At 42.9% G+C, this 16551-nt stretch overlaps 2 protein-coding genes across 7 annotated transcripts in view; one reads left to right on the forward strand and one right to left on the reverse strand.

The window, feature by feature from the left end:
• The window catches only part of Gins1 (GINS complex subunit 1), a 31465-nt gene extending 26129 nt beyond the window's left edge, over positions 1–5336 (reverse strand). For 3 of the 6 annotated variants that reach the window (XM_071608684.1, XM_027920443.2, XM_027920423.2), the window contains exons 1-3: positions 5078–5336; positions 834–1120; positions 38–79 (exon numbers count right to left, since the gene is read on the reverse strand). In XM_071608684.1, coding sequence (XP_071464785.1) covers positions 38–79; positions 834–908 — 117 coding nt within the window. In that variant the 5' untranslated portion in view covers positions 909–1120; positions 5078–5336. Of the gene's footprint in view, positions 1–37; positions 80–833; positions 1121–5077 lie in introns of those variants that run through there. The other 3 variants (XM_071608686.1, XM_071608685.1, XM_027920432.2) reach the window with 3 other exon arrangements.
• A 167-nt stretch (positions 5337–5503) lies between these two features.
• The window catches only part of Abhd12 (abhydrolase domain containing 12, lysophospholipase), an 87080-nt gene continuing 76032 nt past the window's right edge, over positions 5504–16551 (forward strand). The window contains exon 1 of the mRNA XM_027955872.2: positions 5504–5881. Within this exon, the coding sequence (XP_027811673.1) occupies positions 5694–5881 (188 nt within the window). The 5' untranslated portion in view covers positions 5504–5693. The remainder of the gene's footprint in view (positions 5882–16551) is intronic.

The following is a 16551-nucleotide window of genomic DNA, read 5'->3' on the forward strand; positions in this document are numbered from 1 at the left end:
AAAGTGCCATGACTGGAAACCTTACTTTAGTTCTTACCTGAACAAGATACTTAATCTTCCCAAGCCTTGGCATATGTAGCTAGAAAAATGGGGGGGGGGGGGGGGGGGAGATTGTTGAAACCTAAAGGGTTTATTATTTGGACGTGATGATGTAGGTCAACGGCTTGGCACCCTGCCTTAGGGAGAAGTTACAGAAAAATAAGAATAATCACATTAATAATAGTAATAATAATCTTAGTAGAAATAAAATTAACAGCAACCACTGACTCTGCTTTACCGTATGTCAGGCATTGTTCAGACACCCTCATTGCACAACGAGCTAGTTACTATCATCATCATTCCCATTTTTGCAGAGAAAACTGATAACAAGAAAGCTTGAATAACTGCCCCACAACCAGAATCTCAGGCTCTTTCCGGAAGCTGTCCTGCCCTCTGCCCTGGTGCGGGGGATTCTAGGCAAACACTCTACGAGCTACACGCCAAGCCCTGCAGGCCAGGCTTTTAGTTACATTTCGCTGCCGGAGTGGACAGCAAATGCTAGCTCACTATCAGGCAGAAAGGAAATATTTGGTTAAATAAAGAAACTGAGGCAAAACTAGACAATGAAAAGTACTCAATTATACTCAAGTGAGGAAATGCACTAAGCAGCTGGGAAATAAAAGCATGAATACTTTGTGTTCCCTCTTATACTTTGCTGTGCCGCGTTCCAAAAATTTATCACGACTTGGTTGCTAACCACGTGGGAAAGTAAATCCTCCAGGTGAGATGCAGGGAAGAACTGCCAGGAAGCCGTCCAGGCCCCGCCCCTTTCAGGTCTAGACCGCCGTCCTCACATTGAAAGCGGGTAGCTGCCCTTCTGGCGCGCGGTGCAGCTCACGAACCAGCTCCACAGCTTTTTCGCAGAACATGACGGACTCTCTCGGGTCCCTCAGGCTTTCAATCCAAACAGTCGCAGGGCTCTCGGCTTCCGCGTACCTTCTGTTCTGCACACCACAGCTTCAGCTCTTTGCCTCCTCCTCTGCGACGCGCTTTGGCGCCAAACAAGCCTAGCCAATAGGAACGCGTTGCCGAATCTTCTGTCCTACGGCAGCCAAAGAGGGACAAAGAGGACTCTGCGAGACTGTGTTACAGAAAGGGCGGAATAAGGGGGTTGGTTTTTTCTTTAGTGATGCCCAGCTCTCAGTACAAAGAACAAGCAGCCTGGCGTTGTTCCAGACGGCTGTTGGTATCGCCTCAACTTGCTATCACCTGAACAAGATACTTAATATTCCCAAGCCTTGGCATAAGTAGCTAGAAAAATGGGGGCGGGGGAGACACTCGCTGGTGTTTTCGTTTTCGTTTTGCAGCAGGATTTTTCGTTTGATAACCCTCCTGGGTTGGGTGCCTCCTGTGTGGTAGGGACTGTGATACATATTTATTTTTAAAAAAATTTTTGGTAGTTGTCTATGGACATTATGCCTTTATTTTGTGGGGCTGAGGATGGAACCCAGTGCCTGACTCCTGCTAGGCAAGCTCTTAGCCACTGAGTTATGGCCCCAGCCCTATTATACTTAATTTTCATAACGTTCGCTAAAGGTGGTTAAGACTCTGAACTGATAAAGAAACAGAAGTTAAATAACTTCCCCAAGATCACAAAAGAGCTCATAAACTCAATTAGACCTTGTAGCTAAGCTTTCCACTTTTGGCTCAGTACCATCCTTTTTTTGTTTGTTTGTTTGTTTTGTGTGTTTGTGGGGGTTTTTGTTGTTTGTTTTTTGTGGTATTGGGGATTGAACCCAGAGGCTGTCTACCACTAAGCTATAATCCCAACCCTTTTATTTCTTATGAGGAATATTAATTTTATTGTGGTTATCTGGGATATTTTTTATTAGAGTATTATAATTATACATAGCATTGGGATTATTTTATTTTGAGACAGTCTCTTTAAGATGCTGAGGCTAGCCTGGAACTTGTTATCCTGCTTTAGCCTCCTGAGTTGCTGGGATTATAAGCATGCATCATCATGCCTGGCGTATTTGGCTAATTTGAAAAACAAAAACAAAAAAACAAGTCTTTTTTTCTTTTGATGCTGGGGATGGAACCCAGGACCATGCTATGCTAGGCAAGGGCTCTACCAATGAGCTATGCCTTTAGCCCCTAAGCAATATTAATTTCTAAAAAGCAGTATTGGATTCATTGTGGCTAACCCTAGAAATAATGTTCCTCTTTTGCAAAGTAGATAAAGTACACATTATCTGATAAAGGGAAATGGCCCATTAAAAAAAAAAAAAAAAAAACAGTTTCTGGACCTTATCCTTCCATTTCTTCTAAACACTAAAGGATAACTTTTTTAAACCAAGTACATACTTCTATCATGGACCATGCTGTGGGATTTTGATCCAAAGACAAGCATCCATAATCCTCAGCCATATATCTTTTCAATTTCAGGCAGAAGGCAGAGTCCCTTAATGAACTTGAGACTCACTTCCTTACTTGTAAAATGGGGACCCTAGTGGCATTGCTGAGGAGTTGTGAGAATACAGTCTCTCCCTCAGGAAATATTTACAAAGTGCCTACTATGAGCCAGACATTGGTCTGGGCATTGAAAATACAGCAGTAAATAGGTCTTTTCTCAGATTTTACATTGCAGTGTGGGGAAAAAAAAGAGATACAGACACATTGACAAATATATTGGTGACCAGCACTAACAAGAATAAGTCAAGAGGGCCTGGCATTGTGGCTCAGAGGTAGAGCGCTTGCCTAGCACATGCGAGGCACTGGGTTCAATCCTCATAATAAATAAATAAATAAATGAATAAGTCAAGAAAGGTGAACACAGTGAAGGTGAGTCTGAGGGTTTTAAGTTAAAAGTGTTCAGTGAATACACAGATGTGAAGGGGGAGGGAGCACACCCTGTAGGTGTGGGCAACTGGACGACAGGGAATTGCAGGTAGCAGGTATTAAAGTGCAAAGGTTCTGAGCAAGGGTGACTGTGGCATGTAAGGACCAGGAGGAAGGCAGTGATTGAGGAAGGACCCTGTATGTCCTTTCATAAGCTTTCAGTTTTATTTTGAATGAGTTGGGGAACCATCAAGGTGATTTTAACAAATGAGTGACAGAATTACATGTGGCATAGGAAAAATAAAAATCCTATGTGGCAGCTGAGTTCAGTAGACAGAAATGAAGCAAAGGTAGAGGCAGGAGGGAGACCACCCCTGCTATTAAAATAATCCAAGTGACGCATGATGTCTTAGCCCAGGGTGGAGATGGTAGAGGTGATGAGAAGTGTTGGAACCTGAGTAGATTCTGAAAGGGGAGCTGGCTGACAAAGTTTGATGCCAGAAGAAAGAAATCAAAGGTGACCCCAGAGTTTTAGCCCAAGGCAGCACAAAAACAGAGTTGCCATTTCCCAGGAGGGGAAGCTTATGAAGTTAGAGTGGAAGAAGAGCTGGGAGTTGTTTTGAACACAGTAGTCTGGGTGCCTGTCAGATATCAGAGATGAATAGATCTTTGGATAAAGAAGCCTGGATTCAAGGAAAGGAGGGGGCTATATTTAATGTCTCAAAACCAGGAGATAACTATATGGGGAAACCCAGGGCCAGTGAGAAAGATTTAATACCAACTTATATTTCTTTTTTCTTCTCTCCAGCTCTCCCTGTCTTCCTTGCCCCCCATCCCCTTATTAAAAAGGATTTTGTGCCAAGGCAAGGTGGGCATACACCTGCAATCCCAGCGGAAGACTGAGGCAAGAGGATTATGAGTTCAACATAGTGAGATCCTAAACAACTCAGTGAGACCCTGTCTCTAAATAAAATATAAAAAAGGGCTATAGATGTGGCTCACTGGTTAAGCACCTCTGGGTTCAATCCCTGGTACCCAAAAAAAAGGGGTGGGGGGATTTTGTGACAGATAAAATAATTTTTCTACACTTTAACTTCTGAATCCCCAAATCCCCAGTACTGTTATTTCACTTCAAAGAATTCACCTTTTAAATTCCACAGTATGTTTTAAATTGGCAATTATACCCAGGGGATGCTTTTCCACTGAACAACATGCCCAGCCTTTTTTGAAACAAAGTCTCATTAAATTGCTAAGACTGGTCTAGAATTTGTGATCCTCCTGCCTCAGCTTCTAAAGAAACTATAGAAAGTCAAAGCTGTAAAACTAAATCTGTGAGCTAAACTGCCCTTTATTTCCTTTGCTCTATTTAGAATGGGTTGAATTAATACTTAATTGGGTTTCACAAGTGCAAAGTCATCTTTGAAATGGATTTCCTCAAAGGGGTAAATGCTTTTAAAAATCCAAAATCTGTTTTCAAAGAGTAAACTGTTGCCAGGCATGGTGGCGGCGATGACTGTAATCCCAGTGGCTCATGAGGCTGAAACAGGAGGATCTAGGGTTCAAAGCCAGCCTTAGCCACTGAGCAAGACCCTGTCTCAAAATAAAAAAATAAAAAGGGCTGGGATGTGGTTCAGTGGTTAAGCACCCAAGGTTCAATCCCTAGTACCAAAATAACAAAATCACTAAAGAGTAAACTGTTTAAGCAGTTCACTGTTTCATATATTGGATCCCAAGGTTATATATATATATATATATATATATATATATATATATATATATATATATACATACATACACACACACACACACACACACACTTTTTCAAATTAAAAATTAACTCCCTGAAGGCATCTTTTAAAAGACAAAGTCCTGCACGGTGCCTGTAATCCCAGTGACTAGGAAGGCTGAGGAGAGAGGATCACAGGTTTGAGGCCAGACTCAGCAATTTAGCTTAGGCCCTAACTAACTGACAGAGACCATGAATCAAAATAAATAATGAAAATAAAACGGGCTGGAGGGGCTGGGGTTGTGGGTCAGAGATACAGCGCTTGCCTAGCATGCGTCAGGCACTGGGTTCGATCCTCAGCACCACATAAATATAAAATAACTAAAAAATAAATAAATAAAACGGGCTGGGGATGTGGTTTAGTGGTAATGTGCCTTGGTTCATCCCCAGCATCGCCCCCCCGCCCCCCGCAAAAAAAGAGTCCTTCTGGAAAAATAGCAACTAATCATTAAGACGGAATTGTGATGTTACCTTTTTGTTCATATAAACCTAAATGAGCAGTAATCCAGGGTTAGGAGCCAGAGGCCCTGGGTTGGAACGGGAGGGAGACAACTTTGGGCAGCAGCTCAGGCTCGCAGGGTGGCCACTTTCTGGCCGGCGTCCTCCCAGTGTTTTCGCCGTTCGGACCACTGAACTGAGGCACCACTGGGTTGTCTGCGGGTTACAAGAATGCCCAGAAGGTAGTCCCCTAGCCCCGTGCCGGACCCAGTCCTCTGCGCTGCAAAACCTAACAACCTTGCGCTGCCCTGACAATGACGCGAGGAGGCAGCTTCTACCGCCCTACTCCAAGATGGCTGCGGGTCGGCGCTGGGGATGCTGGGCGCGCTCCCCGAGGGACCCGGGTGGAGTTGATGGGGCGGGGAGGGGGGCAGAGCGAGCAGGATTCTGGCGCTGATTGGCCTGTGAGGCCGACCGGCCCCCAGCGCTGGTCCTCAGCGGGCGCTGCGGCCTGGGGCTGAGATGTGAGGGGCAGCGGGCGGGCTCCCGGCGGTGAAGGCTGTGAGCTGCGGCGGCTGCGGCGAGGGCGGCGCAGGCGGGCGGGCGAGGCCAGCGGGCGCCGTGGGCGGCCGGCCTTGTCGGCCGCGGGATGAGGAAACGGACCGAGCCCGTCACCTTGGAGCATGAGCGCTGCGCCGCCTCGGGTTCATCCTCCTCCGGCTCGGCCACCGCGGCGCTGGACGCCGACTGCCGCCTGAAGCAGAACCTGCGCCTGGCCGGCAAGGGGCCGGAGCCCCGTTGTGCAGCCGACTCGGGCATGAAGCGGACGCTGGGCAGGTGAGGCGATGCACTGGTAGTGGGGAGGGTTCCCCTCACCTGCCGTGCAGGTGCGGCCCACAGGTCTCCCCGAATCGCCGCCCCCCTCACATTAGCTGCCTGCATAAGGATTTCCCACCTCACCCCCCATTCTCCCGGTGTCCTCTTTGACCCTTCTTCAGACCTCTTCCCCTTACTTGGCCTGCAAGGAGCTCCCAACCCCCATCCTTTCCCCAGGCACCTTCCCTCGGGAGCACCTTACGTCCCTTCAACTCAAGTATCCTCTCTGGCGCTCCGCGCCTCCCACTTACCCACCCAGCACTTCGAACGCATCTTTGCACCCCTACACTTTTCCAGGAGAGCCACTGCGGACCCCTAGGCTACGGGTTTGGATCGGCACGAGAGTAGCATAAGGGGTGGGGAGGCCCCCGGACGCGCGGCACGTAGGCGGTGGGACGTGGAGAGGCTGGCGTCAGACCCTCAGAGCTCCGGGGTCCCCTCATACCTGGTTTGCATTGACCCCCCCAAACCGAGCGCAGTAGCCGGCGCCTGTGTGCAACCCTGGTGGTACTCTGGTCTCTCACTTCAGTACTTCTCGGGTAACTGTTATTAGAAGTGGCATTCGCTGCTCAGAACTGCTGAGCCTTTGGGGAAAGGTTAAATGGCCTGTGGGGTTCAAGGGAAAGGAAGGATACACCACATTCTCAGTTGTTGGAGGAAAACCGATCGTTCGCTGTGCTGGTGGCTGCTTACCTTTGAAATCTGTATAAAGGAGTTGGTCCCACTGAGAATTATTGTAGAGTCCCGAAGTCATTTGAGGTGTGTGCATGTGTTTTCTCCCTTTGCGAAGAAGAATGCGGTTATATAAAGCTGATTTCGGAATTGAGATGGGAGCTTATTTCACAGGGACATATTTCTTTCCCTCTTTGCTCTTTTCTTAATGATTTGACTGTTTGTGGAACATATAATTCATGGCAATTTTGAAGCGTTGGTATTTCATGATGATGTTTGATTGAAGTTGGTATGTGATGTTCTCAGGTGTTTCTTTTGGAAGCAGCTGGAATGCCTTTAATTGAACCTGAAGCATAAAATATTTATTCAAATAGCCCCTAAAGAAAATGAGAACTTCAACTTTAGTACTTAGAAAGAACATGAAATTAAACTAGAGGCCCCTAAGTCAATGATTCTCAGTCCTGCCAGAAGGGCAGGGACTGATAGGTTTGGTTTCACGTGTGAGTATTTTTTGTGAAACTAATCTGTTCTTTTTGGAAAGGTTTAACTGTTATCAAGAGTTTTTACTTTAATACATTTTATTAAGTAGACAGCACAAAACTTAAGTAAGTTGGAAAGTCTTTGCTTGTAAAAGATCGAATTGTTATGCACAATAATGTTGGGAAACAATGCTGCCCCGACACCTTCCTTGTGAGATGTACTATACTAAAAGAATCTGATTAATTTTCAGTTTTGTATCAGGGGACAAAGAGAAACATTCAATAGTGTCCATATCCTTTAGATAATCAAAAGGCTGTTAGGGAAATAAAATGCACAACACAGAAGAAAGGTCGAATTTGTGTTACCCCTTGGCTTTTTTTCCTGTTGCCTGTCCTAGACATTCTGGTGCTTGACTCCCGCCCAGAGAGACCTTCCCAGACTAGCCCATCCGTGTTTACCTTATCACTTACATGGCATTATAATTGCATGCATACTTGTTGACTTGCTTTACCTGTGCCTCCCATCCCACAAGAATGGAACACAAGAGAGCAGGTTGTTTTCTTCACTTGTGTATCTCTAGTGCCTGGCACATAGTAGATGGCAGAAAATACTTGTTGAATGAATGAATGTCTGGGGAATAAATTCCAAGAAGTGGAATTTCTAGGCCAGGGGTGTGTGTTTATAACTTCAAAAGGTAAAGCTAGGTTAACCCTCCACAGAAGTTGTATTAATCTGTACTCTGACGGTCAATGTAAGTTGCCTCCGCCTCCTATACCGTGTATTATCCCATATTTTGACCTTTGTCTGATAGAAGAAAATTATATCTGATTTTGGTGTTAATTTCTAGTACTTCTAGGTGGCATTTTATGTGTATGTAAGCCTGTTATATGCCTTTGCAATTAGTTGTCTTTTATGGTCCTCCTGCACATTTCTTTTAATTCTTTATTATGAACATTTTATTTTTGATACTGGTGATTGAGCCTAGAGCTGATTAACCATTAAGCCACATCCCCAGCCCGCCCCCCCCCCCTTTTTTTTTTCTTTTTTGGAGACAGGGTCTTTGTAAGTTGCTTAAGGCCTCACTAAGTTGATGAGGCTACTACCTACCAATCCTCCTACCTGAGCCTCCAGAGCTGCCGGGATTACAGGAACACAGTACTGTGTCTAGATTCAAGATCGCTACAAGATTTTCAAATATATGAAAGTAGACAATATAGTGATCCAATGGTTTGAACAGTTTTCAATGTTTAGCCAAACTTGAATCATTTATCCCTCCTCTCTATTTTCTTGTAGGTTGGGGGACTGTAATATTTTGAAACAAATTATTTTCTTTGTAAAATACTTAACAAATAAGGACTTTTTGAAATATATATAACCCCAATGCTATTATCCTATCCATTAAACTAAATTTTTATCCGATATCAATATTATCAAATATCCGGACCACAAACCACTTCCCAAATTGTCTCAGAAATGTCTGTCTGAGCTGGGTATGGTGGCACAAGCGTATAATCCTAGCAACTCTGGCGGTTGAGGCAGGAGGATCGCAATTTCCAAGCCAGTTTAGGCAACTTAGTAAGATCCTATCTCCAAATAAAAAATAATAAAAGAATTGTAGCTCAGTGGTAAAAGTGCCCCTGAGTTCAATCACCGATATAAAAAAAAAGAGAAATATCTTTACTTGAAAATTCTATACATTCTTTATCCTAGTTCATCTTTTTTGTTGTTACTGAAAATAGGATCCTTTATTGTATTGCATATTCTTAGTTGTTCTATTTATTAATTTTATAACTAGCAACTTAATTTTATTGTTTCTAATAGTTTTTACTCTTGTTGGATTTTCCAGGAGTACTATCACCTCAGCTACAAATAATAATTTTGTCCCTTGTTTTCCAATATTTATGCCACTTGTTTCTCTTTTCTGATTGCAGTGTATTTCCAGAACAAAGTTAAATAATGGAGACGATACTGGGTACTTTTAACTAGTTCCTCACCTTTTGGGGACTGGGGGTGGGAGTTAGTATGGCGGTTTACTACTGATCTATATCCCCAGTCCTAGTTTATTTTACTTTGGGAGAGGGTGTTGCTAAGTTGCTAAGGCTGGCCTGGAGCTTCGTGATCCTCCTGCCTCAGCCTCCTGAGTTGCTGGGATTCCAGGCATGCACCACTATATCCAACCTACTCTTCCCCCGCACCCCATGTGCTGGGGACTGAACATAGAGCTTCAAACATGCTAGGCAAATACAAGAATGAGCCACCTTCCCCAGCCCTAATTTCTCATCTTTAATGAGATTGCTTTTAGTTTTGTCATTAAGTGTGCTGATTTTTACTAAAAAGTATGTTGCTAATAACATTTTAAAATCATTAATAGTGGTTGAATTTTTAAAATTTTAACATCTGTGTTATGATCATAGTAATTTTTCCCTTTACTTGTTAATATGTTATTGTAACAATAGATTTTATGTTATTGAATTATTATTGCATTCCTGGGATGAACCCTTATTGTGTAGCCAGAGTCCATTTATTAACATTTTATTTAGAAATGTTACATCATTATTTGTGAAAGTAGTGCATAATTTTCTTTTTTCTTTTGCAATACTAGGGATCCAACTCAGGGCCTCCCATATGCCATGTGAGTGCTCTACCACTGAGCTACATCTCCAACCCTCTATAATTTTCCTTTTTAGTGTTATCTTTATCAAGTTGTGTTTTCTATATCTTTTAATATTAAAAATGTTCTTTGGCTGGGTTTATGGCATGCACCTGTAGTCCTAGCCACTCAGAAGACTGAGGCAGGAGGATCATTTAATCCCAGGAGGGATCCCAGTCTGAGCAATATAATAAGACTGCATCCCTTAAAAAAAAAAAAAAAAAAAAAAAAACAGCCACTAGAAGACTGAGGCAGAAGGATTGCAAGTTTAAGGCCCTGTCTTGAACTGGAAGGTTAGCAAGACCTTGTCTCAAAATAAAAAATTAAAATGGTTGGAGATGTAGTAGCTCAGTAGTAGAGTGCCCCTGGTTTCTGTCGTGTGTGTGTGTGTGTGTGTGTGTGTGTATATATGTGTATGTGGGCTGTACTTTCTCTGCTTTAGTCAGTTTAAAATTCTTTTGAAATTATCTGTTTGTTTTTTTAAATTTGATAAATTCCCCTATAAAACTACCTAAACCTGGTGCTTTTTTAGAATATAGCACTTTTATAACTATACAGTTTCTTTGAGACCATTGGTCTGTTCAGATTTGTTATCTCTTTCTGGGTTTAGTTTTGGTGGTTTGTGTATTCATAGAAAATCATCCACTTACCAGGTGTGGTGATGCACGCCTCTAATCCCAGGGGCTCAGGAGGCTGAGGCAGGAGAATTGCAAGTTCAAAGCTAGCCTCAGTAACTTAGCAAGGCTCTGAGCAGCTTAGTGAGACCCTGTCTCAAAAAAAAAAAGGGCTAGAGATGTGGCTTACTGATAAAGCACCCCGAGTTTAGTTCCTGGTACCAAAGAAAAAAAATAAAGAAAATCATGAACTTAATCAGCTTTTAATCAGCTTTTTTTCTTTTTTTAAAAAAAAATACTTATTTAGTTGTAGATGAACACACAGTATCTTTATTTATTTTTATGTGGTGCTGAGTATTGAACCCAGTGCCTCACATATGCAAGGCAAGCACTTTACCACTGAGTTACAGCTGCAGCCCCAGCTTTTTTCCTCTTTATCTGGGACTTATTTCCCTGGTTTTGGTCCCATTTATGTACTTAGGCTTTCCTGCCCTTATTTTTTTCTTGATTAGGCTGACTAATGATATATCTAACACATAAACACTAGAGTTTGAAATATATGTGTATGTGTGTGACTGTGTGTGTGTATATATACATATATATGTGTATATGTGTGTGTGTGTGTGTGTGTGTGTGTGTATAATATATCTATCTCCTTTATTATTTCTGGGAGGGCCAGGTAATGCTGAGGGCTGCCCAGAAGTACAGAACATGTTCCATCTGCAGGGGGCAGCAGCCTCCACACCTGGTCCTGATACTACCTGGAATGTGTCCCAAGGCAGCCAGGTCTTCTAGTCTTTCCGGAAAAGAGTAGATGTTTTTTTGGTTTTGTAGAGTTTTGTTTTAATTGTGTTTGTGTGTGTTGGTCACCATAATTTTAACATTTTTAGTTAATTCAAATTAGAACGACTTTGGAAGCCAAAGTTTTGGGTTTTGTTTTGTTTTTTAAAATTTCTGAGCTGAAGAGTAATTTACCCCAGAGGTGATTTACCTCTGAGCTACATCCCAACCATTTTTTTTTTTTTTTAAAGACAGGGTTTCACTAAGTTGCTCAGGGCTTTTCTAAGTTGCTGAGGCTGGCCTCGAACTTGTGATCCTCTTGCCTCAGCCTTATGAGTTGCTGGAACAGCACCACTGCACCTGGCTTAAAAGGTAATTTTTAAAAGTAAATATATATCGAAGTCATACATCAACTCTGTATCCCTTGAGAAGATGAACTAGATATTAGGGTTTTTTAAATTGTTTTATTTTATTTGGTTTGGATTTAGAATTAAGCCCAGGACCTTGTTTTAAGCCCGTGCTTTATTACTGCATTAAGTCAGATTTGCTGTGATGAAGTACCTGAGAAAAATCAATTTTAAAAAAGAGGAAAGATTTATTTTGGCTCATTGTTTCAGAGGATTTAGTCCAAGGTCACTTGACTCCATCACTTTGGTCCTATGATAGGAGCACATGGCAGAGGAGATCTGTTTACCTCTTGGTGGCTAAGAGACAAAGCAGGAGAAGGTAAGGGACCAAGGTCCCAATAGCCCCTTCAAGGGAACCCTCTTCTCCCCTACCAACTACCCCATACCCCTCCCTCACCTAACTTCCTTTCACTAGGTCCCACCTCTTAAAGTTTCTACCACCTAGCCACATGCAGTGGTACAAGCCTATTTCCCAGTTATTTAGGATGCTGAGGTAGGAGGATCACAAGTTTGAAGCCAGCCTGATCAACTATAGCAAGACCCTGTCTCAAAATAAAAAGGGCTGGTGATATAATCAATGTTAAAACAAATGTGGTTTCAGTCCCTGGTACCTCCCCACCACTACCAAAAAAGTTTCATTACCTCTCAATAATGCTCTTACCTGAGGACTAAGCCTTCAAAACATGGCTTTGGGGGGACATTTAAGATCCAAAGCATAATAACCACATACCTGTATACTCCTAGCTCTAGATACTAGTTTTACTTTGCAAATTGTCTGTGAGAAGGTGCTGGGCAAAGAAGAACTTTATGGGCTTCTCATTTTCTTCTCATTTTTGTAGCTCTGGAATTCTTGGGAAGGTGCATTTAAGGTACAAGTTGTCCCATTTGGACCCTGAACTAAAATCATAAGACACGCAAGATCTGTGTATCTCAATCAGCTGGTCTTCACCCTTCCTCTTGCAAACTGTAGGGCAGGCCAGATCGGCCAGATAGATGGAGATCAATGAATTGCATGGGAGATGCTAGAGCACCCTCCTGTGTAATACCAAAGAACAGTCATCACCTTAGTTCTTCCTTGACCCAAAGAAGGGATTTCATCTGAAGCTGCTAATGCTTCACCATAATGCTGAAAGGCAGGTGGCTGAGATTAATGCCTAGCTCCTTTTCCTTTAGCTGTCCTGAGGTGTGATAGTCAGCTCACCCTCCAAGCATTCCTATGTGGTGTCTCTTCACCCTTGCTTCACAGAGTGAGGAGATGAGAGCAAGTGTTCACCAAGCTGTTATAGCTAAAGTCTGCTTTATCCCTCTTTTTCTTTCTTCTCTACCTAGAGTACAGTCTAGGATAAGACTCTAACAAGACTTTAACAGGTGGGTCTGCCACTTTCCAACTTGATATACCTTTTCACAGCCACAGTCCAGACAGAGGCCTGGAACCTTAGAACTGGGTTCTGGTTTTATTAGGGCTTTGCGTCCTATATCTGTGCTTGGTTCAAAGTTGCTTTCAGCCAACACACATCCTCCCTTTCCAAGGGAGTGTCTCCCTTTTGTGGTAACTTTTGCAGACAGGCATATTATGGGAGATACCTTTGGGCAGACTGAAAAGAGGCATGGAAGATGATCACTTTGTCAGGTGTAGGCTGATAAAGATGGGACCCCATCCCACATTTCTGCTCTTCCTTACAATAGAACACTTTTCCTCTCAAAATGAAGTCTTCAGAAAGAATGTTTATTGAAATCCAACCATGAAAGAAAACAGATTAAGTCAATGCTTTTCACCCAGAGGTGGTACCACAGAAATTAAGTTTCAGTGAGTTTGTGCTTTGCCAGTGGGCTTTTTCAGTATGGAGAGGGAATGAGTCATTTGCCTTCTCCTAAACTGAGGGCCAATGTCTGGAGTGTAGTTTAGAAGAGCCGACCAACACAGAAAGGAATGATAGCTAGAAAGCCTGGACTAAAATAAAATGTCCCATTCTTAGAAGGATCTCTCATTTGGGTTTGGTTCCCATTGTAGTATGATTCCATGTTTAAGAGGAAGCTTGCATGGCAAACTGGGTCTTGAGGGAGTGTTTTCAGAGTCTGTCATTTGCTTAACTTTCTGATTTGTCTCTTCATCTGTGATGTGGGGAAAAGAATGTCTTTGATGCAGGATTGTGGTGAGGTCTAGGTGTGTGGAAAGTTTCCACCAGCAGCGAGCCCTCAGTCAGTAGCATCTTCTATCCCATTATTACTACTGACATTACATGCTGAGGGAAGTAATAAAGTCATTAGCACATATCAGGAAGAATTTACTGCTTCCTTTTTATTCCCCAGGTTATTAGTCTGGCTTCTCATAGTCATGCATATACGATTCATCATGATCCATCATCATAACTATTAACACTGGAGCATTTTTAACTGTAGTCTTTGATCATCCAGCACTTTTTTCAGTCACTCATTTAACATAGTTTGAATACCTGTGACTGCTGAGGCCATAGTAGTGACCGCAGTCCATGTTCTCATGGACTTTACATTCCAGTAAGGGAGACAGGTGACAAATGAAGAGAGAGATGACACATCAGGTGCTCTAGACATGAAGGAGAAAAATAGAGCCAGTAGAGGAACATCTTTAGACTGGGCACCATGGTGGGGTGTATGGTTTGGGTGAGAAAGAGGCCTTCCTAACAAGGGGACATTTGAATGGAAGCCCCTGACTGCTTTAGAGCAGAAGAATAACATGATAGGTTGTATGTATTATCATGTCACTCTGAGTCTGTAATAAGAACAGACTGGGGGCAGGGATGTGGAAGACCAACTGGGGCTCTTGTCATCCAGGTAAGATACTGTGAGGGCTTGGGCCAGGTTATTAGCCATAAGGGTAAGAAGAAATGTGGAATTCTGAATGTTTTAAAGGAGATGCCAATAGGATTTGCTAATGGATTAAATGGATGAGTGTGAAAGAGACAAGAGTCATATTCACAGGATTTTTTTCTGAACAATGAGAAAAATAGAGTTGCCATGTACTGAGAAGGGAACTATCTTTGTACATTGGCTGATGCTCTAACAGAATACCACAGACTGGGTAAATTAAAAATAATCAAAATTTATATGGCTCATGGTTCTGAGAGGCCGGGAAATCCAAGATCGAGGCACTACATCTGATGAAGACCTTCACACTGAATCATAACATGGAGGAAGGCATCACATAGCAAAGGAACACTTAAGAAAAGGGTGAGAAGGAGCAAGAGAACAACCAAAGGAGAGAGTTTGCTTGTATAACAAAGTCACTCCCGTAATATGTAAATCACTCCCAATTGTAGCATCATTAATGCATATTCAGGAGGGTGGAGATTCATGACCTTAATACCTCTTAGTCATCTCACCTCCCAATACCATCCCAGTGGCTTAAATTTCCACATGAGCCAGGTGTTGTATCATACCTCAAGTTCTACCGGTTCAGGAGGCTGAGGCAGTAGGATCACTTGTGTCCAGGAGTTTGGGGCCAGCCTGGGCAACATAATGAGACTTGTCTTCTTAAAAAAATTTTTTTCTCAGTATGAATTTTGGAGGGGACATTTAAACAATAGCATTTTATTCCAGTAGTCCCAAAAGTCTTAACTCAATACAACATTAACTACACAGTCCAAAGTTCAGAGTCTCATTGGAATCATTATGGATGACACTGAAACACAATTCATCCTGAGGCAAATTTCCTCTAGCTATGTACCTGTGAAATCAAAATAAGGAATGTACTTCTGAAATGCAGTGGTGGGGCACAGGATAGATATTCTCATTCCAAAAGGGAGAGAGCACCAAAAAGAAATGAGTAAGGCAGTCCAAAGCTCAACAGGAAAACAGCATTAAGTGTCCACTCCCTCTTCCCAGACTGGGTATTGAACCCAGGGGTACTCTACCACTAGGCTACATCCCCAACCCTTTTTATGTTTTATTTTGAAACAGGGTCTCACTAAATTGACCAGGCTGGCCTCCAATTTATGATCCTCCTCCCTCAGACTCTTGGGCTTTTGGGATTACAAATGTGTGCCACTGTACCTGGCTGGATTAAGTCCTAAAGCTAGAGAATGATTTTTGACTTAGTATCTTGCATCCTGGGCACAGTGGTGTGGGGATCAGGCCTTCAAAGCCTCAGACAGCCCTGCCCCTACAACTTTTTTGGTCTCAGCAACTCTCAGGAATTAGAGTCTCATGCTGGCACACTGATAGCTCTATAGTTCTGGGATCTTGGGGGTGGCCCTACCTCTGCCTGCAGCCTTCATCAGGCATTACCCTAGTAGGGACTCTGTGGTAGCTTTGCCCCCATGACAAGGCTCTGCCTGGGCACCCAGGCTGTCTGCAGCATCCTTTGAAATCTAGGTAGAAAAAAGAGAGAGAGAGAGAGAGAGAGAGGAAAAAAGAAAAGAAATCTAGGTAGAGGAAGTCATACCCCCAGAGGCTCTTTCATAAAGTTCTAGGGTACAGACATAAGGTCTTTTTGCCACTTTATAACAAGAGTGGTCTTTACTCTAGTTTCCAATATCCTGTTTCTGTCTGAGATTTCAACAGAGTGCCCTTTACTTTTCGTATTTCTACCAACATTCTGATCACAAGCACTTAAGTAAAATCTCTGCAAGTTCCTGATTTTGCTTACAGCTTTCTTCTGAGCCTTCATCAGAATCACTCTTAATGTTCCATTTATGGCAGTGTGGGCTTTTTCTAGCTTGCTCCACCAGTCTTCCAATTTCTACCCATTACCCAGTTCCAAAACTGCTTCCACATTTTCAGGTGTTTGTAAGCAACAGCCCACTTCTCAATACCAATTTCCTCTATTAGTCTGTTTTCACTGCTGTACCACTGACTAGCTAAATTATAAACAATAGAATATTTGGCTCCTTGTTTTGGAGGGTGGAAAGTCCAAGATCAAGGGGCTGCCTTTGATGAGGGCTTTCATGTTGCATTATAATATAGTGGAAGTCATAGTTATCACATGGTGAGAGCACGGGACATAGGGCTGGAGCAAGAGTACATGTGCCAGAGGGAACTCGCTTTTTTTTT

This window comes from Marmota flaviventris, chromosome 2, assembly GCF_047511675.1.
Source record: "Marmota flaviventris isolate mMarFla1 chromosome 2, mMarFla1.hap1, whole genome shotgun sequence".
NCBI lineage: Eukaryota > Metazoa > Chordata > Mammalia > Rodentia > Sciuridae > Marmota > Marmota flaviventris.